Source organism: Hemicordylus capensis, chromosome 17 (genome assembly GCF_027244095.1).
Source record: "Hemicordylus capensis ecotype Gifberg chromosome 17, rHemCap1.1.pri, whole genome shotgun sequence".
NCBI classification, from domain to species: Eukaryota; Metazoa; Chordata; class Lepidosauria; order Squamata; family Cordylidae; genus Hemicordylus; species Hemicordylus capensis.
In genome coordinates this window covers 14523989-14551359 of record NC_069673.1, presented here as the reverse complement: position 1 = coordinate 14551359, position 27371 = coordinate 14523989, and the positions used below count along the sequence as shown (strand labels likewise).

General features: G+C 55.1%; 1 protein-coding gene across 1 annotated transcript; it reads left to right on the top strand.

Moving 5' to 3' along the window:
- The first annotated feature begins 1279 nt into the window (after positions 1 to 1279).
- LOC128339121 (cholesterol 7-desaturase nvd-like) lies at positions 1280 to 26859 on the top strand. Its single transcript, XM_053282703.1, has 7 exons — positions 1280 to 1858; positions 13447 to 13635; positions 14622 to 14800; positions 15411 to 15536; positions 15630 to 15749; positions 16824 to 17000; positions 25503 to 26859. Exons 1-7 carry the CDS (start codon positions 1519 to 1521, stop codon positions 25662 to 25664), a joined length of 1293 nt encoding a protein of 430 aa, XP_053138678.1. The 5' UTR covers positions 1280 to 1518; the 3' UTR covers positions 25665 to 26859.
- Positions 26860 to 27371: the final 512 nt, after the last annotated feature.

Genomic DNA, 27371 nt, shown 5'->3' with positions numbered 1-27371 from the left:
GTGGCCCATGGACGCTCAGGCTCTCTCTTGGGCTCAGGCCTGCACAACTGCTAGGCATGGGGTTGCTGGGCAGGCGCAGAAAAAGGCCAAACGCTGGGGCTCTTTGCAGAGAGCTTGCTTGCAGGGCTGATGTTCTTAGAGGGCAAGAAGAAGGGGATGGGGGTGGTGCCCTCGGCATGTGCTCAGGACGGAGACGGGGATCAAGGGCACTCTGCAGAGGCTCAGAAGCACTCTCGCCTTTTCTGTTGCTTGGGCTGAATCCTGGCCTGGATTGCGTGTAGATTCCAGATCTGAGGTTACGGCGACAAGGGAGGAGGCCACAGTCAGGGCAGCAGGCACAGAACCCCTGCTTGCCCTTCTTGGCTGGATCTTGGGGAGCGTCACAAATAGGTTTGGGGGCTGAGGTTATTATGACAATGGAGGAGAGAGGGATGGGGCACTCTGCATATCCTCAGAAGCACGCTTGCTTATTTATTTATTTGCTTGCTTGCTTGCTTGCTTGCTTGGTGTATTTCTGTACTGTTTGTTTTGCTTTTCCTTGCACTTCAGCTGAATTCTGGCTGAATCTCCAAAATGGAAATTCTCTCTGAATATCAGGGTTTTCAGGTCCCCCTAAGGAGAAATGTGGGGAGAATTTTCTCAGATGGTTTCTCCATGTCCCTTTCCAGTTAAGTGCTGAAGTTACCTTGCAGGTAGAGGCGTTGCAGGGAGATTTCAGCCTCCCTCGGCCGCTTCCCTCCTAAAGGCAGGATTCCCTTCCTCTCAAAGCGAAGTCAATCCCTGCCCTGCCAACTGAGCAAAAAGCGTCCTTTCAAAGTGGTGATCGTCTTCTATTTAGCAGGGGGAGAGCAACTGGCCCCATCCAGCCCTGGCACAACATCCCCCCAGTGGCTGTTGCTGGTATCTTCCTTTCTTTTAGATCATGTTCCCTTTCGCGACAGGGGCACCATCTTTTTAGGACGTATTTTTCTGTGTAAGCTCTTTTGAGAACTTTGGGGTTGATGAGCTGTCTAGTAGGAGTGGAAATGTGATACTCCGTTTTTCCAAACCGCAGAGCTCAATGCGCTCCTAACCAGGGTTGTTCCTAATGATGATGATAACAACAAGCCGGTGGCACTCGCAACCCACGAGTCCCCAACCTTAAGTCCCGGCGGTTGGACTGCAACCCTCATCAACCCTAGCCATAAGTCCGACGACAGCTGGGGGACCAAAGTTCCTCCCCGCCCTTCCCGGCGCCAAGCAACTGCTCTCCCGGGGCGGGGAGTTCCACAGCGCGGCCCCTCCTCCCTCCGCGCCACGAGGAGTGGCAGGCGGCGCTCCTCCAGCAGGGCCTCCTCAGCGCCGCTGGGGGCTGGCCGGGAAGGCGGGCTGGCGAGGACCGGGGAAGGCATCGAGCGGGCAGCCCGGCGGGGTCCGGCCCGGTCTCCGCCCCCGGTGGCGGGCAGGCGCGCGCGGCTATAAGAGCAGCAGCCGCCGCCGCCGCCGCCCGCGGGCCTCGGAGCAGGAGGCAGCATCGCCATGAAGCTGGGGCCGGCGGCGCTGCTGCTGCTGCTGCTGGGGGGGGCCTCGCTGGCCGCCCGCTGGCCGCCGGGGCTGCTGCTGCCGCTCTCGGCCGTCGGGGCCGCCGCGGCGGTGCTGGCGTTGGCGCTGGTGCTGCGGCGGCCGCTGCGCCTCTTCCGAGCCCCGGAGGCTGCGGGCTACCTGCCCGAGTCCGGCTGGAGCCGCGCGCAGAGCGCCGAGCGGGTGCGCAAGAGCCGGCGTCTGGGCGCGCTGCCGCCCGTCTACCCCAACGGCTGGTTCCGCCTCCTGGACTCGGCCCAGCTGCGTCGCGGGGAGGTGCGCAACGTGGCCGCGCTGGGTGAGTCAGCGAGCGAGCGGGCTCCGGAGCGCGCGGGCTGTAGTCTGTGCTTAGATAACTTGAAAAGGGGGTTACGCGGTGTGGGGGAAGGACAGGCCCATTGCTGCTTATTAGTCAGGATAGGTGTGTGGACCCTCCGTGTTCAAAAGCAGTATATCTGAGTGGGTAAGCCGAAGAGGGCTATTGGCTTCATGCCCTGCTTTGGGGATTCCGGGAGGCAGCTGGTTCGGCTGCGGGAAAGAGGATGTGGACCTTGATGGAACTGATGCAGCCCAGAAAGAGGCTATAGCGACAGATCAAAAGTTGTCTTGGGTGTTGTCAAACTACTAGTCTGAATGATCTAATCCGTGGGTCTTGTGGCAGATTTCTGGGTGACCTGCAGGAGATTGACGCTGATGGGAGATTTGACTTGGTCAGAGGCAACAGGCTCTTTAGGAGAGTGTGTGTGTGTGTGTGCGCGTGTGCGCGCCTGCAACTTGGATGTAGATCTGTGCTTGTTACAATGCAGGCACTTGTCAGCATCTGGTTCACACGCCCAGCCTCAAGATGCAGGACCACTCCCCCCCCCCCCCCCGCCAGGCCTTCCTACTCCTGCTGTAGTCTCTTGACCTGCTGCAGGAAAATTGCAGCCTTTCTGGCTCCAGCAAGCGGAAAGTTAATCTCGCCCTTTCCTCGGCTGGGTCATGGCCACTGCCTCAGCAAAGGAGAGTTCTGTGGGGCCCTCCGAGTCTCTTTGCCCACTGGTCCAGGGAGAAATAAGCAGACCCCACTTGAGATACAAACACGCACACAGTTTATTTTTCTGGCCAAAGGAGTCCCGTTAAAATGGATCATGACCCGAACTAAATGACTCCGAAACCGGAGCATTTTGATTAGTTGGGAAATAGGATGCCTGCTGGGGGTGATGATCTGGCGAAAGAGCCCTTTCCTCTCCATGACGCTGCACTGTTGCTACACGAACGAGGTTGCAGAAAAAGAAGCGACCACTGAGTTAGAGGAAGAACCGAAACCAGAGTTGCAGGGGGTAGAGCAAAAGAAAGGGATGTCAGTTTCCGCTGGGATGCCGGGGCTTTGAAATGAAGTGTTGGCTTCTGCCCCTCCATGCCTGGGACGTCCTTCTGCCTCCTCCAGGATTGAAACTGAGCAAGTCCCATAGATAAAACCGATGAATTCTAACGGAGCACGATTCTTGTCTAAACCCTTGGGGCTCCTGGGAGAACAAGCTGTTAACAGATGCCTTACTGGGGTGTGGCAATCCCGTAACACAGGGATTATCCAACATGGGTCCCCAGATGTTGTGGGACCACAGATCCCATCACCCCCTACTGCAATGGCCAGTGGTGGCTGGGCATGATGGGAGTTGTAGTCCCACAACATCTGGGGACCCAAGTTGGAGAACCCCGGCTGGCGTAGCAGATCTAAATGCCCTTGTAACTGTCACCGGGATTGTTGGCCTCTTGGTAACCGGAGATCTTGAGAGAGTGGCTGCCAAGAGCTGAATCTCTGTTCCCATTCGAACTCAGGACTCCAGATTCCTCCCTCTCCAATTACTGATGACATCAGATGTAATGGAAACAAGGTGTGAGCAGCAGAACCTGGCCTATGGGATTTTACATTTACTTTGATTGTGTTAAGGTCCTATCCAAAGGTTGCATTTTCCGTCGAATCGAATTTAAGACAGACCCCTTTAAAAATAGATTATACTATTTGCCCAAAAGGAAGAGGACCTTGAATTTTAAGCTGATCCCCCACTTTCTAACATTGAAGAACTTGGAAAAAACCTAGTCTTGGGTTTGGGTAAATACAGTAAAATGTGTTGTTTTGAAAAGCTGGGTTCTTAATGTGGTGTGCACCTAAAGCAGTGCAGCACACCCTCAGCCCACCAGCTGCTGTTGGACTACAGATCCCATCATTCCCTGCCACTGTGGCTGGGGATGATGGGAGTTGTAGTCCAACAGCAGTTGGCGGATCAAGGTTGTGCCGTGCTGTGCTAAAGGTTATGGAGTGCAATACACAGGGACAGCCAACCTGAGGCTATCCAGCTGTGGTTGTGGCTTGGGTTGTAGTCCAAGAACAGCTGGCGAGCCTCAGGTTAGCGACCCCAGCTATGAGTCCTCCCCGGAATCTGCAGCTTTTGTGTTTAATGGGTGTCTTCAGATGACTTGTGGCAATATGAGGGAGAAGCTAGACAGGCAATGGCTTGCTTAAAGGCGTGGAGAGACGGCATCGCATCGGCTTCTCTCATCTGCTGCCCTGAAGCGAAAAGATGATGCGCGGGTGGTTGGGTGCCAGTCTAAAAACCTTCCCTGTAACTGTGGTTGCAGTATAACCTTGAACTGCATGTCTCTAGGTTTTTCTTTTTGCACGCTTCTGGTCTGCATCTCCGGCGGCAATGCTCTAGCTTTGTAAAAAGCGGAGCATTCTCTGATTGAGGGAGAATGAAGGCGCCCGAGTCCTGGTCTATCTGGCCCAGCCTCCTGGTTTCCCACAGCCTGGTTTCCCACAGATGTGACTGGGAAGCCCCCAAGTAGGGCACCAGCCCCCCAACCCCTGCATTGCTTGTCCCTGGTACATGGAGGTTGACTGTTTCTGAGCATGGAGGTTCTGTTTCGTTATGTCTAATATCTCCTAGTAAACCTCTTTGTGGATATGTCTGAGCTGCTTTAAAAAAAAAAAAAAAGCTACCACCATTCAAGCAGGGACTATTCCTGCATCTTCTGACTATGCATTTCATCACTTTATTTTTTTCTTATCTTTAAAATACTCATTTTGGACTCAATATGTCTACCAAATTAAAAATCTGAAATGCTGCAGAACCAAGAACAAATGCAGTCTGGGGGATTTTTCTTATCTTTCCCCCAGTAAGTTCAGAGTGGCACACACAGGACTTTCACTGCTTTGTATCCTTCCGACAGCCCTGTGAGGTGGATTAGGCAGGGAAAGTGAGCAGCCCACTCTACCCAGCGGGGAGGTGTTCATAGCTCAGTGGTGCAGGATCAGCTTTGCATGCAGAGATTCCGTCTCTGTCCACTTCTCCAGGTAGGCCTGAGAGAGACTTTTCTCTACCTGAAACCTTGGGGTGGGGAGCTGCTGCCAGTCGGTGCAGGCAGTTCTGAGCTAGAGGGACCAAGGGTCTGACTCTGGACAAGGCAGCCTCATCCCAGGAAGCATCATGGCCAAGTGAGGATTTGAACCCAGGTCTCCCACCACTCACGCCACACCTATTCCCCATGCGGAGCTGCAGTTCCTTTAACACAGAGACAGTTGTCTGTCGAACTCTTTTGTGTACTGCCTGGAGTGCAGAAACAAAAATAAGTAGGCGCCACTTCTGAAGCTGGATTTGATATCCGCGTAGCGCTGGTTCTCTGGCTGGCTCTCGCTCACTTCCTTTCCTTCCGCTCTCTGGCTGTCCTGCCTTCTCTCCAGGGGTCAGACCAGATTTTTCTTTCTTCCAGCCTTCTGTAGTTAAAGTTTGCAAACTGGTTTGTCTACACAGCAGCGCTGAGCATCTTTTCTTGCAGCAGGGGCCTTGGAGACGCGTTAGAGGGTCAAACAAGGCCGGCTATTGTCCCTAGAGCGTCTCTTCCCCCCCCCCAAAAGCGTTTACACTAATTTGCCACGCTATTAAGCTAGCCCTTTGAAAACTTTTATTGAATAGTTTCCCTTTGAGAGTGAGTTATTCCTGTAAAGAGAAGCTGCTGGGAGTAGCTCTGCTGTGTCGTCACAACAAGGGCAAGCCGCTTTGCTGTCGCAGCTGTCTTCTGGCTGCTTCTGAGGAAAGGTTCGTTCACACTGCAGCTGATCGAAGCCAGTTTCAGACCGGTCTGGCTCCGCCAGCGTCCAGCCCTCCAAGGGGCTCTGAAGAGCCATGATTCGCTCCCCCAGGCTCCTTTGTGATGGGGGGGCCGTGATGGCTGCAACTGGTTTCAAGGCTCTGTTGAGCTGGAGCCATGATTTGGGTCTCGCTTCTTCCTGCAGAAGAACATCCGGACGGTTCCTGCTGCTGAGCAATTCGGGCAGGGCGAGGAAGCCATCTCACTCATGCATTTATTTCTCGATGTAAACCGATTTGGAAACTGCTTTTGTTGAAAAGTGGCATATAAATATTTGTTGTTGTTGTTGTTTCATGGGAACCTAGGAAGTTGCCTCACACCGAGTCAGACCCTGGGCCCATCTAGCTCGGTGCTGTCGTCTCCCCTGACCCGCAGCAGCTCTCCCCGGTTCCAGGCAGGGCCTTTCCTGGTCCTGCCTGGAGATGCTGCCAGGGCTTGGACCGGGGACCTTCTGCGTGCCAAGCCGATGCTCTGCCCCTGAGCTGCAGCAGCCCCATCCCAAAGCCACCGTCTGTCTGAAAAGGAGCACCGGGGAGACCCCGGCCCCCTAGCCTGTGGTGTGCCAGTCACAGGAGGAGGCAGCCTTTGGCACTTCAGCGGTTGTGGCTGGGGACGATGGGGTTTGTAGTTCGACTCGAATGGATTGTGGGTGGGGGTGAGGGGACCTCAACAGCTGAGGGGCCCAAGGCTGCCTGCCCCGGAACAGAGCCACCGGGATGCAAAGCGTCTCCAAAGAGCATCTGGTTTTTTGTGTGTGGTGTTTGCATATATATGTGCCTCCCCCCCAAAAAATAGTACGTGTAAATCTCACTGTAAGTGTGTGCGATCCTCTTGTGTACCGTGTACGGATGCTTCATGTGGGTTAAGATGCCAAAGAGAAATCCCACCACAGGATGGGGTGGTGGCAACCACTGCCTTGGACCCCTGCGAAAGGGGTGGGACATCCTCATGGAGGAGAAGAGTCCGCCCACAGTCATGTGCTAGGATGCCTAGGTGGAGCCTCCACATTCAGGAGCAGTGCGCCGCTAAATGAGACAGAGGTACGGATCCTTGCGCAGGATCCGATGAGGTGTCGGAGGCTTCTTGGGATGTCATCTGGGATCCTTTTGAGCCGGCTGAGGCCGTGGACAGGATTCTCTCTGGTATGGGTGCTTGGACTCTTGCCTCTCCTGGCTTACCAGAGTCACTGGCAGGGATGTAGAGGTGGTGAATTCTTCTCTTGGTGAGGGGTCTGTGCCAGCAGCCCCAGCGGTCTTCGTGCCCTGCCTGTGGGCTTCATGGAGATACCGGATTAACTCCCGTGGGGAGTCAGATGCTGGGCTAGATGTTTTAAAGCGAACTGCCCTGAGCCTTTTGGAAGGGCGGTATACAAGTTTTAATAATAATAATAATAATAGATGGGCTTTGGGTCTCATCCAGCCGGGTTCTTCTCAGATGCAGTGCTGCATATCGGGTTTGGCATCCACATTGCAAGCTGGCGAAGCACAGACCAGCCAAAGGTGGGTTTTCCTCCCTGTCTCCGCTTCCTCCTGCCGGCGGCCTCTGCGCCTGGTGGTGTCCTGCTTCCTCCTCGCTCTCCCTCCCGTGCACGAATGGGCAGGGCTGCCGCTCCCGGAGGAGGTTGCTCTTTGCAGGTCTGGTGACCCTTCCTCCAGTTCCTTGCCCTGAGTGGCCGAGCAAGAAAAGCTGGTTGGGGACAGGCCAGGCCTGCCAGAGGGAGGCAGCGCGTCCCACCGTTTGCTGGGGCTTGCCTTCTCCTTCTGCACCACTCGGCTGGGCTTCCTCGGGGCGGGCAGGATGGAGGCGGGAGCCCTGAGATCCCTGCCCAGCTTCCTCCTTCGGCCAGGAGCTTCCCGGCACCACTGGGCGGGGGGAACGGGCCTGGAAGGGGTGTTGCTGCCTTCTGCAGAACCTGTCTTGGGAGGAGGATCATGCCATAAGATCATTGATTATCAGTAGCTTCATTATTGGCCAGCCCAACAATTTTTCGGCGAAGGGAGTGAGGCTTGATGGGGCAGAGGAGCTTGTGCCCGCTCTCCTCCGAATGGTAGACCTTGGGCGCTCCCAGGATGCGGGGAGAGAGAGAGCCTCGCGTTGCTGCCTTAATCGCAGCCTTGCCGTCTTCTGGTCCCTGAGAAATGGGGAAGATGCTGGAGGAGATGCAGCTTTGGTCTGAGGGCTCTTATTAGCTTAAGGCAGGGGTCCTGAACCGTGGGTCCCCAGATACTATTGGACAGTAACTCCCATCATCCCAGGGCTGGGGATGATGGGAGTTGTAGTCAAGCACCACCTGGGGACCAAGCTGGAGCACCTCTCTCTTAAAGAACTGTTCAGATCATTCACACCCATGATCTATCCCATAATCAGAACGACTCTCTTTTCCCATATCAAGGTTTTTAGCCTACTTTCTCTAGGGAAGGTAAGCTTGTGGGATCACCCAGATCTCTGTGTCTGTCCCTGATCAACTTTGCCCAGACCGACTTGGACCAAATTTGGTGCAGTTGCCGTGACACATAGGGACACCTCGAGGGTGTCGTTTGTGATGAGCTCACCCACCCCAGTTCAAGATGGCGGATGTGTGGCGAACATTTGAAGGAGGCAGAAGTGGGCTGATTTGTCAAAACTGTGCCCAGTGCCACGAGATGAGTCCCTGCCTGCAAAGAGATTACAGTCTAAAACAGTCAGCAGTGGCAGGAGATGGGTGTCGTGAAGGAAGAGTGCCAGCAAATGCCTTTCCATATGCTTACAGCTGAGAGTTTTTTCAACTGAAGGTCATGTGGGAAAGGTGGGTTTTTGAAGAGGAAGAGTTTGGAGGAAGAGAGAACCCCAGAGAGGGTTTCCTCTGACTTGTTTTTCCTGTTGCAAACCCGGCATGCATTCTGGCCAGTTTTCAAGGCCCTTTGCTCACATCTCTTGATCCTGCCTTACGACAGCCCTGGGAGGCAGGCCAGCGTCCTGACATGGCGGGCAGTGAGCCAAGCTTGAGAGAACAGAAGGTTGCTTTTCGGCTCTGAATTATTCTGCAGTTTCAACCATGGGCTCCCAGCTCTTTAATGCTCCATTTCTAGAACTTGGAATATCCGTGGAGCGCTTTGAGCCCTTGAGGTCAGGGTGGAGTAGGAGCAGTCAGGTGGGTCCTCCTGATTGATCAGGTCCCAGATCTTCTTAGAAAATGAAGCACACCTAGGAATCGTGAGTAGGAGCTGGAATGTATCCGCTGGTTAGCTGCCAATAAATCAGTGCACTGGTGGAGAAAGGGAGGTGTACAGCTACGGTGTCTCCTCTTCTCCCCACAAGGAACTGTGCTTGGGCTGGGTGGTGGCAACTTGAAGTGGGAAGACGGCTTAGGGTCCAGGCAGCACCTAGTAGTGGCGCTCTTACCCCTGGACTTCAGGGACGAAGTCCAGGGCCTCCACACACCCTGGGGCCCCCCAAAGCCTCTTTAGACAGTCCCGGGTGGTGTAGTTGCTGCTGGTCTGCATCTGTGCTGGGCGGCCGAGTGTGATTAAGACCTGTGCTGTAGAGACCGGGTGGGGAGCGGGGAAAGAAGAATGTGGGGTGGGAATATGTCAAGTTGCGTGTTGAAATGTTTCTGCTCCTGCAGATTTGCCTCAATAGACCCCCACGTGTTTCAAAGGCTGTGTTTCTCACGGGGTGTGTGTGTGTGTCTAGGGGGACGATGCTTCACTTTCAGTGGGGGGAGGCCTCCAAAGGCCTTTAGGTCCAGGCTCCAGAATTACCTAGGTGCCCTTCTGAGCCCTAGTGAAGAGAGTGGATGGCTCTCCGGTTGGCTCCTTCTCCTTTTCCCCTCTTGTAAACCCAGCCGTGTGTTTGCACGTCATAAATGCGTGGCATTCTTGAGACTGCTGGTGGCCAACGGCGTTCCTTTTTCTGGTTTCCCTGCTTCATGAGTGCGGTGGCTTCCACATTTCTTGGAGCCCTGTTTCCACATTGCATGATCTCCGGAGAAGGCTTGCCATGGGAGCCTTGTGTTTAGCAAAAGCAAGCCTCGACAGATCTGCTTGCCAGCTGGCCGGCAGGACACCTGCTTCTCTCCTAAGTCCTCTGCCAGCGTGCCAGAAAAGGATCGGAGGGGGATTGGTGGCGACCACAAATCATGGCTGGCTGGGCAGCTAAGCCAACATTTGTGGATTCCGGAGCAAAGAATTTCTGGGGAGCGTTTAAGGGAACCGGCTCTGTCTTGGCCCTTGTGGGGTCCTGGGCAGCTGTGAGTCGCCGTTGCTGCAGTGATGGAGTGCAGCCCAGGTGGGGCAGCTGTGGACCCAAACGGGCACCAGACACTCATTGATATGAATTCATGAATAGCACCCAAGGATGTGATTCCACCCCCACCATTCCTTGTGGATAATTAAGCCTGTTTTCAGGATGGTGGGTGGAAACTTGCCAGGTGAGGACAGTAGGTCAGACAGGCTAGCTGTGCTGTAGATACTCACTGGATTGGTATCCGCAGGCAACTAGAATAACACACATGGCCACTGAATACAGCCTGTGGGAGGGAGAAAATCGGGCAAGTCACACTCGACAGAAGACTCCATTGGGCCTTTGTGCTACTCATGGGGTGGGCCAAGAATCTGTGGGGCATGAAGTTCATCCCTGAACTTTATTCAGCGACTCCCCTCGCTCCCGAGAAATGAATGTCCAAGTCTGTCCTGGCTAAACCTAAGGGCTAGAAACTTGCATGTCTCTTTTTGAATTGACTTCTAAAGCAAGGCACATACCGGTTCCTGTGAAGCAGTGACGTAAGCACAGCACTGCTTTCAAGTTTCTTCCTACTTGCCCGGAGAGAATGGCTCCAACTGAGTCGCTAGAAGCAGGAGGAGATGGTGGTCACTTTTAAGGCCAAGGTGCAGCTGAGCCTGGAAGAGGCGAAGGATGCTGCTCGTTGAGCTGTGCGCCCTTGCAGCCTGGGGCCATGAACTGGCCACATCCTTGCATGCAAAGCAGGCTGCAGCAAATAACCCGCAGGAAAAATCAATCTCTCGGTCTCAGACCTTTCCAGTGGGGCCTGAACATGTCAAGCTGACCTGCTCTGCCAGGGACAAAACGAGAGAGTGGGAGAGGAGGCCTCCTCCGTGTGACACCCCAGGGCTTCAGGCTGCCAAGCCCTAAAGTTGCATGTCATCCTGTTCTCCATGGACACAAGACTCCATGTGGCAGGGCGCACTCTTTCTCGCTTCAGTTTTGCAACAGCCTCCCTCTTGTTTGAAGTGGGCACCTTTCCAAGTGGCATGTCTGGCTACAACCCTGCTTTGCTTGCCTTTGGATCTTCTCCTTAAGTCCCTCCCCCCCTCCCCCCACCGCCCTTTAGTGTTACATTTTTGGTTGCTAGTTACGGAGCACACCCAGATAACTAGGGCTACCGTTTTGAAAAGCTGGTAAACCTCAGACTTTGCTTCACCTGATTACCTTCCAAAGCGTCTACATCCCTAGTTGCTCTTGTTACGTCGTTTGTTTGGTTTAGTAAGGTAAAGTGTGCCGTCAAGTCGATTTCAGCTCCTGGCGCCCACAGACTAGCCCTGTGGTTGTCTTTGGTAGAATATAGGAGGGGTTGGCCATGGCCTCCTCCCGCTCAGTATGAGATGGTGATGCCTTTCAGCACCTTCCTATATCGCTGCTGCCTGATTTAGGTGTTTCCCATAGTCTGGCTCAGGGTGATGGGCGCTGTAGTCCAATGACATTTGGGGACCAAAAACTGAGACTCCCCACTGCTGCCAGATAGGAGCATAGGAAGCTGCCCTATACTGAGTCAGACCCTTGGTCTGTCTAGCTCAGTATTGCCTTCACAGACTGGCAGTGGCTTCTCCAAGGTTGCAGGCAGGAATCTCTCTCAGCCCCATCTTGGAGATGCTGCCAGGGAGGGAACTGGGGACCTTCTTCTGCTCTTCCCAGAGCGGCTCCATCCCCTACTAAGGAGAATCTCTTCCAGTGCTCGCACTTCTGGTCTCCCATTCAAATGCAACCAGGGTGGATCCTGCTTAGCTGAGGGGACACATCATGCTTGCTACCACCAGACCAACTCTCCTCTCCTGTGGTGATGGCCACTAGCTTACATGGTTTGGGGTGTATTCAGAGGAGAGGCCTGTTGCTGGCTATTGGCCAAGTTGGTTATGTGGAACCTGCATGTTTAGAGGCAGTCTACCACTGAATACCTGTTGGAAGGTGGCCAACAGCAGAAAAGAGCTGCTACCTTCCTGTCCATCTAGTGGTCTTCCCAGAAGCATCTGGTTGGCTACCATAGGAAGGGGATGCTGGACAAGGTGGACTTTCAATCTAATCCAACAAGGTTCTTTTGATTTGAAACCAAAGGGATGTTTGCCCAAATTCCCATATGCTTCCTCTGCACCCCTAAGAAGAGCATCTGTTTGCATGCAGAAGGTCCCTGGTTCAGTCCCTGATGGCATCTCCGGATTGGGCTGGGAGAGACTCCTGCCTGCAGCTTTGGAGAGCTGCTGCCAGTCAGCGTCGGCAATATTGAGCTAGATGGACCAAGGGTCTGACTCAGTAGAAGGCAGCTTCCTATGTACTTAGTGAGAGGAGTCAAGCCTGTTTGGTTGTAGCACCCATGGGGGGGGTGTTTATTCCTCTCACACGTAAAGGGCTTGTTGAACAGAGAATGACTGGCTGGAGCCTGGTTTCCTCGACTGTTGTTCTCACGGGTTTTTCTTCTGTTTGGGGGAGTGAAAGGCGGGGAACACTCTGGTCCCACTTGCCTGGCTCACCACTCCATTGAGGCCTGAATGGCTTGCTGGTGGTGGGCCAGTTCAGGTCGTCCGGCTAAGTTTCACATCTGGACCACAATTGTCTTTTTGTGGGGGGATAGGCATGGAAGACGCAACTCAAAGAGGCATCTGAACATGGAGAGGTGGTAGCTTGCGCCTTTTAACTGCTGCCAGGCCCTCACAGGGAGATCGCTTGGAAATCGGGGAGGGCCCTGACTGAGCTGTGGAAGCTGCAGGGTTCTCAAGTCTAATGGCCCTTCCATGCAGGAGCTTGTGGCTGGCTTCTGGTTGTTACTCGGGTGCCCCCTTGTGGCTAGGAACTCTTGGGAAGGCTGCTGCCAACCTGCCATTCCGAAACATCTTTGCCCGTCGTCATGTGTGCCCCCGGGCCAAACCTTTAGTGCCGCAGAGCGGCTTGGCCAGGGCGCTTTCCAGGTTCGCCGCTCAACAGCAGCCACATGCTTCCGCTCAGGCAAATCGCATTCGAGACGTCAGCAGCAGGGGGTGCAGCTCGCCGAAACGAACAACCCGAAAAAACAGCAGCTTCTTTGCGCTGGATATACGACGTCCTAGCACTATATCGCCGCGATTAAATTCGAAACAAGGCACGGGCCATGTGGACAGCCCCCTGCTGTCAGTGGGAGGGACTGCGGCGTCGCGACGCAGGAAGTGTGGAAGCCCCCTTCCGAGATCCGTCCTGACCCCGTTGCAGGGTCTAGTCTGGACAGCGCCCAGGCCCAACCGAAATTGGGTTTGCAACCTCTTCCAGCCAGTCAGGAAGTTCTTCCTTTCAGTCTGCCCACAAGCCTGGCCTTCCTTGTGCTTAACTGTCGTGAGTGTGACCCATTATGCATGGGAGCGCCTTCTGCACCAGCCGAGTGCTACCGGATTTTACCCAAAAGTCAAATAAATGGCTTGGAGAGACAGCTGCCAATTCCGTCCAGTGTTTTTTCAGGTTCCCAGTCCATTGGTCAGTGATGTTGGTCCGACGCGTGTCCCTCTCTTTGCCCTGCAGGCGAGCAGTTTGCGGTGTTCCGAGATCGGGACGGGAAGGTCCACGTGGTCGACGCTTACTGCCCACACCTTGGGGCCAACCTGGCAGTCGGGGGCCGCGTGGTGGGCAACTGTATCGAATGTCCTTTCCATGGCTGGCAGTTCCGCGGCACGGACGGCAAGTGCACCAGAATCCCGTATTCTGAAAAAGGTGAATGATTCTGTTGTTCTCCTTAGCAAGAGTTAGCATCGACACCTGTAACTTCTCCACGGGAGAGCTGTAACGGTGTGTGTAGCTCTTATGCAATTTTTTCAGAGTAACTTTATTTGATGGATTTATATCGGAGCACCCTTTCTTTGTCTTTAAATGGTGTGTGTCTGTATTTGGGCATCTTTTCCCATTAAAAAAAAAAAAAAAGACATTCCCTTCTGTTTGAGAAGGGTAGATAATTCTTTTAGGACAGCACTAGATGCAGGCAATTAAAAAAACACCCTCTTTCTTGTATAGATATTATTATATGGAGGTGTAGAAGTGATATACCAGTCCAGCCAGTGAACCATGAACTGATGTACCAGTTCAGCCAATGAACTGGTATATCACAGGACACTCTTCTATAGACAAGGGACTAAAATAGCCAAGCACAAATACATCAGCCTTGCTTTTAGATTACGGGGTGCAGTCTTTAGAAGCATTTGTATTTACACAAGGATTTTAAAAAGTGTGCTTCCTGACCAAGTAGGGGCACCTTTTCAGCCTATTAAGTTAAAAAACCTTACAACCCTCCCCCACCCCGGCTTCCTACTGAGTCAGACCCTTGGTCCGTCTAGCTCAGTAGTGCCTACACAGACTGGCAGCGGCTCTCTAAAGCTGCAGGTACGGCCCATCCCCTAAGGGGACGATCTTACAGCAGACTGTGTGCACATTTGGATGCGTGCACCCATCATCCAAATGCAAGCCAGGACAAAGCTGCCTGGCAAAGGGGACAGTTCCTGCTTGCTCCTGCTGGGCTAGCTCTCCTCCCCCCGCCCCCAACTCCTCAAACGCGAAGCCCTGGTTATTGCAAGGGTGCCTATTTCGTGCTCTCAAATCGTTGGAAGCAGCCAGCTGGCTTGCGTGAAGGGACCCTTCCGTGCAGGGCCTGTGCCGCCTCCGCATGTGCCGCCTGCGGCTCTGACCTCCTCCCCTTCCTCCTCCAGTGCCCGAGTTTGCAAAAATCAAGGTCTGGCCGTCCTGTGAAGTGGGAGGCATGATTGTTGTCTGGTACCACTGCGATGGTGTCGACCCCACGTGGCAAGTTCCGGAGCAGCAGGAGGTGGTGTCCTGCGAGTGGGTCTTCCGGGGCATCACGGAGCACTTTGTCAGTGCGCACATTGAGGTGTGATGGGGGGGTGCACATGGGCCATAGTTCTAGCTGTTGCTGGACTACACCTCCCATCACCCCATCCGCATGTTGTCGTGGCTGTGGCTGATGGGAGCGGTAGTCCCCACCCCACCTGGCGTCCGTGGTGCTCTTGCAGAGTGGAGTTGGCCAAAACTGGCCTTGGCCCCAAGAAGCTTAGAATACCAAACTTGGATGGGGAGTGACGCCACAGAAGAAAGGGAAGGGAGCTGTGTATTTTGGCTGTGGGTGGGAGTGGCACTGGGGACGGGGTGTGCCAAATTCCAGGCAGCGGCTGGCGGGAGAGGGTGCTTGGCACTTGAGCTGGGAGTGCATTGAGTGAGTGCCATCGTTGCCCGGAATGTCCCTCCCCAGACCTCCTTTCCGAGCAGATGGTGTGGGTGGCGCTGGGGTTGTCTTTTGCCCCCTGCTCCTCCCAGCCCCCTGGGAACCCCCGTGGCTTCCCCTCTCCTTGTGGGGAGGGCCTGGAGCCTTGCATGCGGGGGCCCCTGGGTTTGGCCCTGTGCTGGCCCCCGAAGCCGGGCCCTAGTGAAGGCAGCTTCCGGAGTGCCCCTGGCGCCCAGCTCCTCCCTCCTTTCCCTCCCAGGAGATTCCAGAGAATGCCGCAGACACGGCCCATCTCTCCTTCCTCCACGGCCCGACCTTCCTGAGCGGCATGGACCTGCGATACACCAACTCCAAGTTCTGGGAGTTCTTCAAGCACCACTGGCAGGTAAGCCGGCCGCCTTCCCGGGAGTCCCGAGGACGCCTTGGTGGCCGTGGGGCCCGCCCTTGTGTCAGCTGCTCTGGGCCTTTTCTCTCGCAGGCCGAATGGCAGCCGGAGCCAGAACCGGACACCCACTGTTCCCACCTGCGTGTGAAGCACAGCACCACTTTGTTTGGCAAGCACTTTCCCCTGCTGGACCTGGCCATTTCAGCCAGGCAGGTAATGACGACTCCCTGCCCCGAAAAAGGGTGCCCCGGATGAGGGTGGCAGCGGGGGGGTGGGCGGGGGAGGTTTTCATTGGGCCAGGGGGTTCCCAGACATTGTTGAGCTACAACCCCTGCCAAGGGATGCTGGGAGTACAGCTGGGGGCCCCCGAGGTTGGGAACCTAGTCTGCCCAGAGAAGGGGTTACAAAAAGTCACGTCCTGGTTTGTTTTTCAAGTCCTCTAAGTGGCCATGGGTTCGAATCCCCATTGGTATGTTCCCCAGACTATGGGAAACACCTATATGGGCAGCAATGGGGAGTCTCCGTTTTTGGTCCCATCACCCTGAGCCAGACTATGGGAAACATCTCTATTGGGCAGCAGCGAGATAGGAAGGTGCTGAAAGGCATCCTCTCGTACTGGGCGGGAGGAGGCCATGGTCAATCCCTCCTGTATTCTACCCAAAGAAAACCACAGGGCTCTGTGGGCACCAGGAGTCGACACTGACTCAACGGCACAACTATACTTTAAGTGGTCATGACCACACTTATGTCACAGGAAATTCCATTAGTTATGTATGGTGTGAAAGCATATTTTGCACCTCCAATGCAAGGAGGAGAGCTAGTTTTGTGGCAGCAAGCGTGAATAGTCCTCTCTACTAAGCAGGGCCTGCCTTGGTTTGCATTTGGATGGGTGGCTGTAAGATATTCCCAAGGGGCAGCTCAGTGGCAGAGCCTCTGAGCTTGGTGTGCCGAAGACCCCAGGTTTGCTCCTGGGAGAAACTCCTGCCTGGAACCCGGGAGAGCAGCTGCCAGTCAGTGCAGACAACACTGAGCTGGATGGACCAAGGGTCCGACTCAGTAGAAGGCAGCTTCGTCTCTGTTCCTAAGAAGCTAGGCACAACAGGAGACCTTCCTCCCTTGACAATCCTTATTGTCTAGCTTTCAGAAGCATATGGCCTCTGAACACGGAGGATTCAGTATTATGGAGGTTTTAGGAAATGGATCAAGTGAATGCACTCTTGACTTGTGGGGCACAGCAATGCTGGTTGACTCTGTGTGTGTGTGTGCTCCCTGTCTCTCGTGCACCAGGTGGGCCCTGGGCTGGTTTTCTTACTCTTTGAACATCCTTTCCTGGGCCGCGGAGTCATGTACCACACAGTCACGCCTGTGGAGCCTCTCCTGCAACACGTGGTCCACCAGATATATTATCAGCGGAACATCCCGGCCTTCTTCCCCAAGTTCATCTTGTGGGCAGAGAGCATCCAGGTGAGCAAGAACATCGAGGCGTGCATGGTGCAAAGGAGCGTAGCCCGTCTGCTTAGGTTGGCCTGTAGAAATGCTCAGTGTAGTGGAGTATGCCTGCAGCCACTGCTTAAACTGCCACCTTATACCTGGTTTTATTGTTGTTGTTTTGAGGGGTGAGTATGCCCCACTGAACCTAGTGGGACTTGGTTCTGAATCAACAGGCATAGGGTTGCACTCTTAAGCTCCAAATATGGTGGGGAATTTTCAAGGCTGTGTGCGAACCTGCACCAGAGGTCACAATGGGAGAGAAACCCCACCAAACCTCTCTTAATGGAAGAGCAAGTTCTTCTTCGAGGTCTCTGTGCCTTACACTTGGGTATGTGCCTGTCGTAACGATCTATGTGGTCGTTACGAGTCGACACCGACTTGACGGCACTTAATCAATCAGTCAGTCAATCAGTCAGTGTGCCTGGGCAGAGCCACGGAATCAGAACCGTCTAGGGCTTCACCTTCTAAGGAAAAGGAACAGGAAAGCAGGCCCCACTAGTGGCTAGAGTACCTTCCTCAGTCTAGGTCAGGGTTTCTCAACCTTTTTGGAGTCAAGGGCCGATAAATTCTTCATGCAGTTTCCCGGACCAGCAGAACTTGCATCTCTGGGCAGTTTACAATTAAAATAATATAAGCATTAAAATAATTAAATTTGGAATCTTTTGCAAACATGGAATATTAGGGGGTTTCAACCTTGGGGCCCCAGATGTTGGTGGTAGGGATGTGCATGGTCTGGACCGGTCCAGCACCAAGGGGGGTCTACCTTTAAGGGAAGGGGGGGTAGAACTTACCCCTCCCGCCGCTCTTCCCCCTCCGCCGCTGCAGTTTCAATCGAAGTTTTGGGGGCAGCGGCGTTCCTCGCTGCCGCCCCTGCCCCGTCGCCTGAAAGTCGCTGTAATAGCAGCACGCATGCGCGCGTGGCAGCGCACACACGCCTGTCACCACTGTGCACATGTGCATGTGTGACGTAAGCGGCGCGCGCGCATGGTGGCGACGGGTGCATGCATGCTGCTATTACAGCAACTTCCAGGCGGCAACGGGGGCAGGGGCGGCAGCGAGGAATGCTGCCGCCCCAAAAATTTGATTGAAACTGCAGCGCCGGAGGGCGAAGAGCGGCGGGAGGGGTAGGTTCTACCCCCCACCCTTACACGTAGACGCCCCCTCGGTGCCAGACCGCCGGACCGGTCCGTGCACATCCCTAGTTGGTGGACTTAAACTCCCATAACCCCCAACCACAATGGCATTTGGCCATTATGGCTGGGGATTATGGGAGCTGAAGTCCACCAACATCTGTGGGCCCAAGTTTGAGAACCCCTGAATCTAAAAGCCTGAACCTTTCAAACTTTTGACCCATTGACCCACCCTTCCAACCATTGACACAACCTTTGACCCACCCACTGACCCACCCTTTGACCCACTGACCCACCCTTTGACCCACCATATGACCCATTCTTTGACCCACCCTTTGACCCATTGAGCCACCCTTTGACCCACTGACCCACCCACTGACCCATTGACCCACCCTTTGACCCACCCATTGACCCACTCATTGACCCACCCTTTGACCCATTGACCGACCCTTTGACCCATTCTTTGACCCACTGACCCACCCATTGACCCACTGATCCACCCACTGACCCACCCTTTGACCCACCCTTTGACCCACTGACCCACCCACTGAACCCAACCTTTGACCCTTTGACCCACCCTTTGACCCACTGACCCACCCTTTGACCCACTGACCCACCCACTGACCCACCCTTTGACCCATTGAACCATGCTTTGACCCACCCACTGACCCGCCCACTGACTCAACCTTTGACCCACTGACCCACCCATTGACCCACCCTTTGACCCATTGACCCAACCTTTGAGCCACCCATTGACCCACCCACTGACCCACCCTTTGACCCATTGACCCACCCTTTGACCCACCCTTTGACCCATTGACCCACCCTTTGACCCACCCATTGACCCACCCTTTGACCCATTCTTTGACCCACTGACCCACCCATTGACCCATTCTTTGACCCACTGACCCACCCATTGACCCACTGATCCACCCACTGACCCACCCATTGACCCACTGAGCCACCCTTTGACCCACCCATTGACCCATTCTTTGACCCACTGACCCACCCATTGACCCACTGACCCACCCTTTGACCCATTGACCCACCCATTGACCCACCCTTTGACCCACTGACCCACCCTTTGACCCACTGACCCACCCTTTGACCCACCCTTTGACCCATTCTTTGACCCACCCTTTGACCCATTGAGCCACCCTTTGACCCACTGACCCACCCATTGACCCATTCTTTGACCCACTGACCCACCCTTTGACCCTTTGACCCACCCACTGACCCACCCTTTGACCCACTGACCCACTCATTGACCCACCCTTTGAACCATTGAGCCACCCTTTGACCCACTGACCCACCCATTGACCCACCCTTTGACCCACCCATTGACCCACTGACCCACCCTTTGACCCACCCACTGACCCACCCTTTGACCCATTGAGCCACCCTTTGACCCACCCACTGACCCAACCTTTGACCCACTGACCCACCCATTGACCCACCCTTTGACCCACTGACCCACCCACTGACCCACCCACTGACCCACCCTTTGACCCACTGACCCACCCTTTGACCCACTCATTGACCCACCCTTTGACCCATTGACCCACCCTTTGACCCATTCTTTGACCCACCCACTGACCCATTGACCCACTCATTGACCCACCCTTTGACCCATTGAGCCACCCTTTGACCCATTGAACCATTCTTTGACCCACCCACTGACCCACCCACTGACCGAACCTTTGACCCACTGACCGAACCTTTGACCCACCCATTGACCCACTGACCCACCCTTTGACCCATTGACCCACCCTTTGACTCACCCTTTGACCCACTGACCCACCCTTTGACCCACCCACTGACCCACCCTTTGACCCACTGACCCACCCTTTGACCCATTGACCCACCCTTTGACCCACTGTCCCACCCTTTGACCCATTGAGCCACCCTTTGACCCACCCTTTGACCCACTGAGCCACCCTTTGACCCACCCACTGACCCAACCTTTGACCCACTGACCCACCCACTGACCCACCCTTTGACCCACAGACCCACCCACTGACCCACCCATTGACCCACTGACCCACCCTTTGACCCACTCATTGACCCACCCTTTGACCCATTGACCCACCCTTTGACCCACTGACCCACCCTTTGACCCACTGACCCACCCATTGACCCATTGACCCACTCATTGACCCACCCTTTGACCCATTGAGCCACCCTTTGACCCATTGAACCATTCTTTGACCCACCCATTGACCCACTTACCCACCCTTTGACCCATTGACCCACTGAACCATTCTTTGACCCACCCTTTGACCCACTGACCCACCCTTTGACCCACCCTTTGACCCATTCTTTGACCCACTGACCCACCCTATTGACCCATTGACCCACCCTTTGACCCATTCTTTGACCCACTGACCCACCCACTGACCCACCCTTTGACCCTTTGACTCACCCACTGACCCACCCTTTGACCCACTGACCCACTCATTGACCCAACCTTTGACCCACTGTCCCACCCTTTGACCTAACCTTTGACCCACTGACCCACGCTTTGACCCACTGACCCACCCTTTGACCCACTGACCCATTCTTTGACCCACTGACCCATTCTTTGACCCACTGACCCACCCTTTGACCCATTGAGCCACCCTTTGACCCATTGAACCATTCTTTGACGCACCCTTTGACCCACCCTCTGACCCACCCACTGACCCAACCTTTGACCCACTGACCCACCCTTTGACCCATTGACCCACCCTTTGACCCACCCATTCACCCATTGACCCATTGACCCACCCTTTGAGCCATTCTTTGACCCACCCATTGACCCACTGACCCACCCACTGACCGAACCTTTGACGCTTTGACCCACCCTTTGACCCACTGACCCACCCTTTGACCCATTGACCCACTCATTGTCCCACCCTTTGACCCATTGACCCACCCTTTGACCCATTGACCCACCCTTTGACCCATTGAGCCACCCTTTGAGCCACACTTTGACCGATTGAACCATTCTTTGACCCAACCTGACCCATTGACCCACCCTTTGACCCACCCACTGACCCAACCTTTGACCCACTGACCCACCCATTGACCCACCCACTGACCCACCCTTTGACCCACTGACCCAACCTTTGACCCACCCATTGACCCACCCTTTGACCCACTGACCCACCCTTTGACCCACCCATTGACCCACCCACTGACCCACCCTTTGACCCACTGACCCACCCTTTGACCCACCCATTCACCCATTGACCCACTGACCCACCCACTGACCCAACCTTTGACGCTTTGACCCACCCATTGACCCACCCACTGACCCACCCTTTGACCCACTGACCCACCCACTGACCCACCCTTTGACCCATTGACCCACTCATTGTCCCACCCTTTGACCCATTGACCCACCCTTTGACCCATTGAGCCACCCTTTGAGCCACACTTTGACCGATTGAACCATTCTTTGACCCAACCTTTGACCCACCCACTGACCCAACCTTTGACCCACTGACCCACCCATTGACCCACCCACTGACCCAACCTTTGACCCACTGACCCACCCATTGACCCTTTGACCCACCCTTTGACCCATTGAGCCACCCTTTGAGCCACCCTTTGACCCATTGAGCCACCCTTTGACCCATTGACCCACCCTTTGACCCACTGACCAACCCATTGACCCACTGACCCACCCTTTGACCCATTCTTTGACCCACTGACCCACCCACTGACCCATCCTTTGACCCACTGACCCACCCACTGACCCATTGACCCACCCTTTGACCCACTGACCCACCCTTTGACACACCCTTTGACCCATTCTTTGACCCACCCATTGACCCACCCTTTGACCCACTGACCCACACACTGACCCACCCTTTGACCCACTGACCCACCCATTGACCCACTGTCCCACCCTTTGACCCATTGACCCACTCATTGACCAACTCTTTGACCCACTGAGCCACCCTTTGACCCATTGAACCATTCTTTGACCCACCCTTTGACCCACTGACCCACCCTTTGACCCACTGACCCACCCTTTGACCCACTGACCCACCCTTTGACCCATTGAGCCACCCATTGAGCCACCCTTTGACCCACCCTTTGACCCATTGACCCACCCTTTGACCCACTGACCCACGCACTGACCCAAGCTTTGACCCACCCATTGACCCACTGACCCACCCTTTGACCCACTGACCCACCCAATGACCCACCCTTTGACCCACTGACCCACCCATTGACCCATTGAGCCACCCTTTGACCCATTCTTTGACCCACTGACCCACCCATTGACCCACTGACCCACCCTTTGACCCATTGAGCCACCCTTTGACCCATTCTTTGACCCACCCTTTGACCCACCCATTGACCCACTGACCCACCCTTTGACCCACTCATTGACCCACTGACCCACCCTTTGACCCATTGAACCATTCTTTGACCCACCCATTGACCCACTGACCCACCCATTGACCCACCCACTGACCCACCCTTTGACCCATTGACCCACTCATTGACCCACCCTTTGACCCATTGAGCCACCCTTTGACCAAATGACCCATTCTTTGACCCACCCTTTGACCCACTGACCCACCCTTTGACCCACTCATTGACCCACTGACCCACCCATTGACCCACCCTTTGACCCACCCATTCACCCATTGACCCATTGACCCACCCTTTGACCCACTGACCCACCCATTGACCCACTGACCCACCCATTGACCCAACCTTTGCCGCTTTGACCCACCCACTGACCCACCCTTTGACCCACTGACCCACCCTTTGACCCATTGACCCACTCATTGTCCCACCCTTTGACCCATTGACGCACCCTTTGACCCATTGACCCACCCTTTGAGCCACACTTTGACCGATTGAACCATTCTTTGACCCAACCTTTGACCCATTGACCCACCCTTTGACCCACCCACTGACCCAACCTTTGACCCACTGACCCACCCACTGACCCACCCTTTGACCCACTGACCCACCCATTGACCCATTGACCCACCCTTTGACCCATTGACCCACCCTTTGACCCACTGACCAACCCATTGACCCACTGACCCACCCTTTGACCCATTCTTTGACCCACTGACCCACCCACTGACCCATCCTTTGACCCACTGACCCACCCACTGACCCACCGACCCACCCACTGACCCATTGACCCACCCTTTGACCCACTGACCCACACTTTGACCCATTCTTTGACCCACTGACCCACACACTGACCCAACCTTTAACCCATTGACCCACCCTTTGACCCACTGTCCCACCCATTGACCCACTGTCCCACCCTTTGACCCATTGACCCACTCATTGACCAACTCTTTGACCCACTGAGCCACCCTTTGACCCATTGAACCATTCTTTGACCCACCCTTTGACCCATTGACCCACCCTTTGACCCATTGAGCCACCCTTTGAGCCACACTTTGACCGATTGAACCATTCTTTGACCCAACCTGACCCATTGACCCACCCTTTGACCCACCAACTGACCCAACCTTTGACCCACTGACCCACCCATTGACCCACCCACTGACCCACTGACCCACCCTTTGACCCACTGACCCACCCATTGACCCACTGACCCAACCTTTGACCCACCCATTGACCCACCCTTTGACCCACTGACCCACCCTTTGACCCACCCATTCACCCATTGACCCACTGACCCACCCACTGACCCAACCTTTGACGCTTTGACCCACCCATTGACCGACCCACTGACCCACCCTTTGACCCACTGACCCACCCACTGACCCACCCTTTGACCCATTGACCCACTCATTGTCCCACCCTTTGACCCATTGACCCACCCTTTGACCCATTGAGCCACCCTTTGAGCCACACTTTGACCGATTGAACCATTCTTTGACCCAACCTTTGACCCACCCACTGACCCAACCTTTGACCCACTGACCCACCCATTGACCCACCCACTGACCCAACCTTTGACCCACTGACCCACCCATTGACCCACTGACCCACCCTTTGACCCACCCTTTGACCCATTGAGCCACCCTTTGAGCCACCCTTTGACCCATTGAGCCACCCTTTGACCCACTGACCCACCCTTTGACCCACTGACCAACCCATTGACCCACTGACCCACCCTTTGACCCATTCTTTGACCCACTGACCCACCCACTGACCCATACTTTGACCCACTGACCCACCCACTGACCCATTGACCCACCCTTTGACCCACTGACCCACCCTTTGACACACCCTTTGACCCATTCTTTGACCCACCCATTGACCCACCCTTTGACCCACTGACCCACACACTGACCCAACCTTTGACCCACCCATTGACCCACTGACCCACCCTTTGACCCACTGACCCACCCAATGACCCACCCTTTGACCCACTGACCCACCCATTGACCCACTGTCCCACCCTTTGACCCATTGACCCACTCATTGACCAACTCTTTGACCCACTGAGCCACCCTTTGACCCATTGAACCATTCTTTGACCCACCCTTTGACCCACTGACCCACCCTTTGACCCATTGAGCCACCCTTTGACCCACCCTTTGACCCATTGACCCACCCTTTGACCCACTGACCCACGCACTGACCCAACCTTTGACCCACCCATTGACCCACTGACCCACTGACCCACCCAATGACCCACCCTTTGACCCACTGACCCACCCTTTGACCCATTCTTTGACCCACTGACCCACCCATTGACCCACTGACCCACCCTTTGACCCATTGACCCACCCTTTGACCCACCCATTGACCCACTGACCCACCCTTTGACCCACTCATTGACCCACTGACCCACCCTTTGACCCATTGAACCATTCTTTGACCCACCCATTGACCCACTGACCCACCCATTGACCCACCCACTGACCCACCCTTTGACCCATTGACCCACTCATTGACCCACCCTTTGACCCATTGAGCCACCCTTTGACCAATTGACCCATTCTTTGACCCACCCTTTGACCCACTGACCCACCCTTTGACCCACTGACCCACCCTTTGACCCACTCATTGACCCACCCATTGACCCACCCATTCACCCATTGACCCATTGACCCACCCTTTGACCCACTGACCCACCCATTGACCCACTGACCCACCCATTGACCCACTGACCCACCCTTTGACCCACTCATTGACCCACTGACCCACCCATTGACCCACTGACCCACCCATTGACCCACTCATTGACCCACCCATTGACCCACTCATTGACCCACCCTTTGACCCACTGACCCACCCTTTGACCCATTGAGCCACCCTTTGACCCATTGAGCCACCCTTTGACCCACTGACCCACCCATTGACCCACCCTTCGACCCATTGAGGATTCACCCCTTTCTTCCCTCAGTTCGAACGGGACGTTATGATCTGGAACAACAAGCAGTATGTCTCCAAGCCCCTGCTGGTGAAAGAGGACGGCGCCATCCAGAGACACCGGCGTTGGTACTCCCAGTTCTACAGCGAGAACAGTGTCAAGTTTGGGAGCCAACAGAAGACACTGGACTGGTGATGGGAACCGGCTCCCTGTGAAATGCCCACTTGCACTCTGCTTTTCCTGCAGCCTAGGTCAGGTGGATTGAAGAGGGGAGGGTCTCTGGGGAACCTGTGTGTGTCTGGGGCGATTCTGTGTTGGGAGAGTCACTTGGGAGCAAGAGCGGTTGTTGGCCATTGAGAACCAATGTGGGACTCGGATGTTCTGGGTTTTAATTCTAGGACTGGAGCCGGTGCATTGGCCGCCTCCTCCATCCTTTGGTCAGTGCTGTGAACATCTGCTCTGTTTTAAAGGGCCTTGCTGCCTCCCCCAGCCACTTCCTGCAGCATCTGGGATGGGTGGGTCGGTTGATGGGTGAGGGAAGGCCTCCTGGGTAAGGCACCTGTGGCGAGGGTGAGCAAGACCAGGCCCCTGGAAGGTCGGGCCAGCTTGCTCTGATCGGTGGTCCCAGGGCTGGCAACCTCCTCCTCATGGAGGTGAGCCTGGAACAGCCTGCCTTGGCATGGTCCAAGTCCCACTGTCCTGCTGTTGACTCCCCTTTGGGCAGCCTTGTGCTTAGGCGTGGGTGCGCTGTTTGGAGACTTGCTCCATTTTGGTAGCTGTAGACCTACCTCTAAACTCAGGACAAGCTGGGTGTGGCGAGGCCTCCGCCCCGAGAAAGGCAAATGGTTTGCTTTGCAGTGGGTTGACCAGTGTACGTGTCAGCCCTGCTGCGAAGAGAACACTCCCTAACTTGTACGCTGACCCAGAACTGGGCGATCCGGGGAAAGGTCTCAAGGCAGAAAGCAATCCCTCCGCCGTGCAGATGGTTCCTCCTTCTCCGGTTCTTGGTCACCGTTGCCTTAAAACCAGCTTCCCTGTCCGACAGGTGGGTGGGAGAAGTCGGACCCGCTTGGACATGTTGTGTGGCACAGCACCCCCGCAACCCTGGTGCCACTTTGCCTGACTGTAGCTTCAAGCTGTGGCACATGTGAAGGACTCCCTGTGCTGCCCGTGGAGGAGGCTGCTCCGTGCTGCTGGCGGGCTACCGCTCAGCCCTAGTGGAGATGGCCAGATTGGCCCCAGAGCCTTCAGGACAAGGACAGCCATCTGGCTGCCCCACACGCCTGCTGAAAGTGGCTCCGACACCTCGCCTTGCTTTGGACACTCAAACTCGTATCTTTGTGTTTTTCTCTCTCACGGCTCTAGCAATAAATAATCTCAAGTTTTTGAACTCTGCTGTGGTTTCTTTTCTTCAGTGGGCTTGTTGCTGCATAGACATACTGTTGTGGTGTTAACTATCCTTTGCCCCTTTTTGCATAGCGCTTTCCTAAGCACCCTGTCCGAATAGCACACCTGTAAGGTAAGGGAGCATCCAGTCTTGCAGCTGAGACCAAGAGGGAGCCGCTTGTCCAAGGCTACCCAGTAGGTGGAGGGCAAAGGTGAGTTTCAAGCCAGCAAAGTCCCGACGGGTCGCTCAGGGCGTCTGAGCTGCTGCTGCTGCACTGCTCTCCTCCTCAGCAAATCCTTTGTTGGCCATCAGCGTTTAGGGCACCCACTTCCAGCTTCTTTCAAGCAGGGCTGCAGGACTACAGCAGGTTTAGGACAGGAGCCTTCGGGAGAGCAATCTGGCTACACCCCCTTTTTTTTAATCGGCTTCGGCTGATACACCAGCTGTGGCCATTTCTTGAGATGAGCGACCTCAAAACAGTGGTACATCTGCTGGTAACCTCAAGGCTAGACTTC

What these genes read in the sequence shown, in the direction of transcription:
- LOC128339121 (XM_053282703.1), top strand. Translation starts at nt 1,519, where the DNA reads ATGAAGCTGGGGCCGGCGGCGCTGCTGCTGCTGCTGCTGGGGGGGGCC. An exon ending in GCGCAACGTGGCCGCGCTGG is followed by an intron (nt 1,859 to 13,446) that starts GTGAGTCAGCGA and finishes TTTGCCCTGCAG; the next exon opens with GCGAGCAGTTTGCGGTGTTC. An exon ending in TGGCCATTTCAGCCAGGCAG is followed by an intron (nt 15,750 to 16,823) that starts GTAATGACGACT and finishes CTCGTGCACCAG; the next exon opens with GTGGGCCCTGGGCTGGTTTT.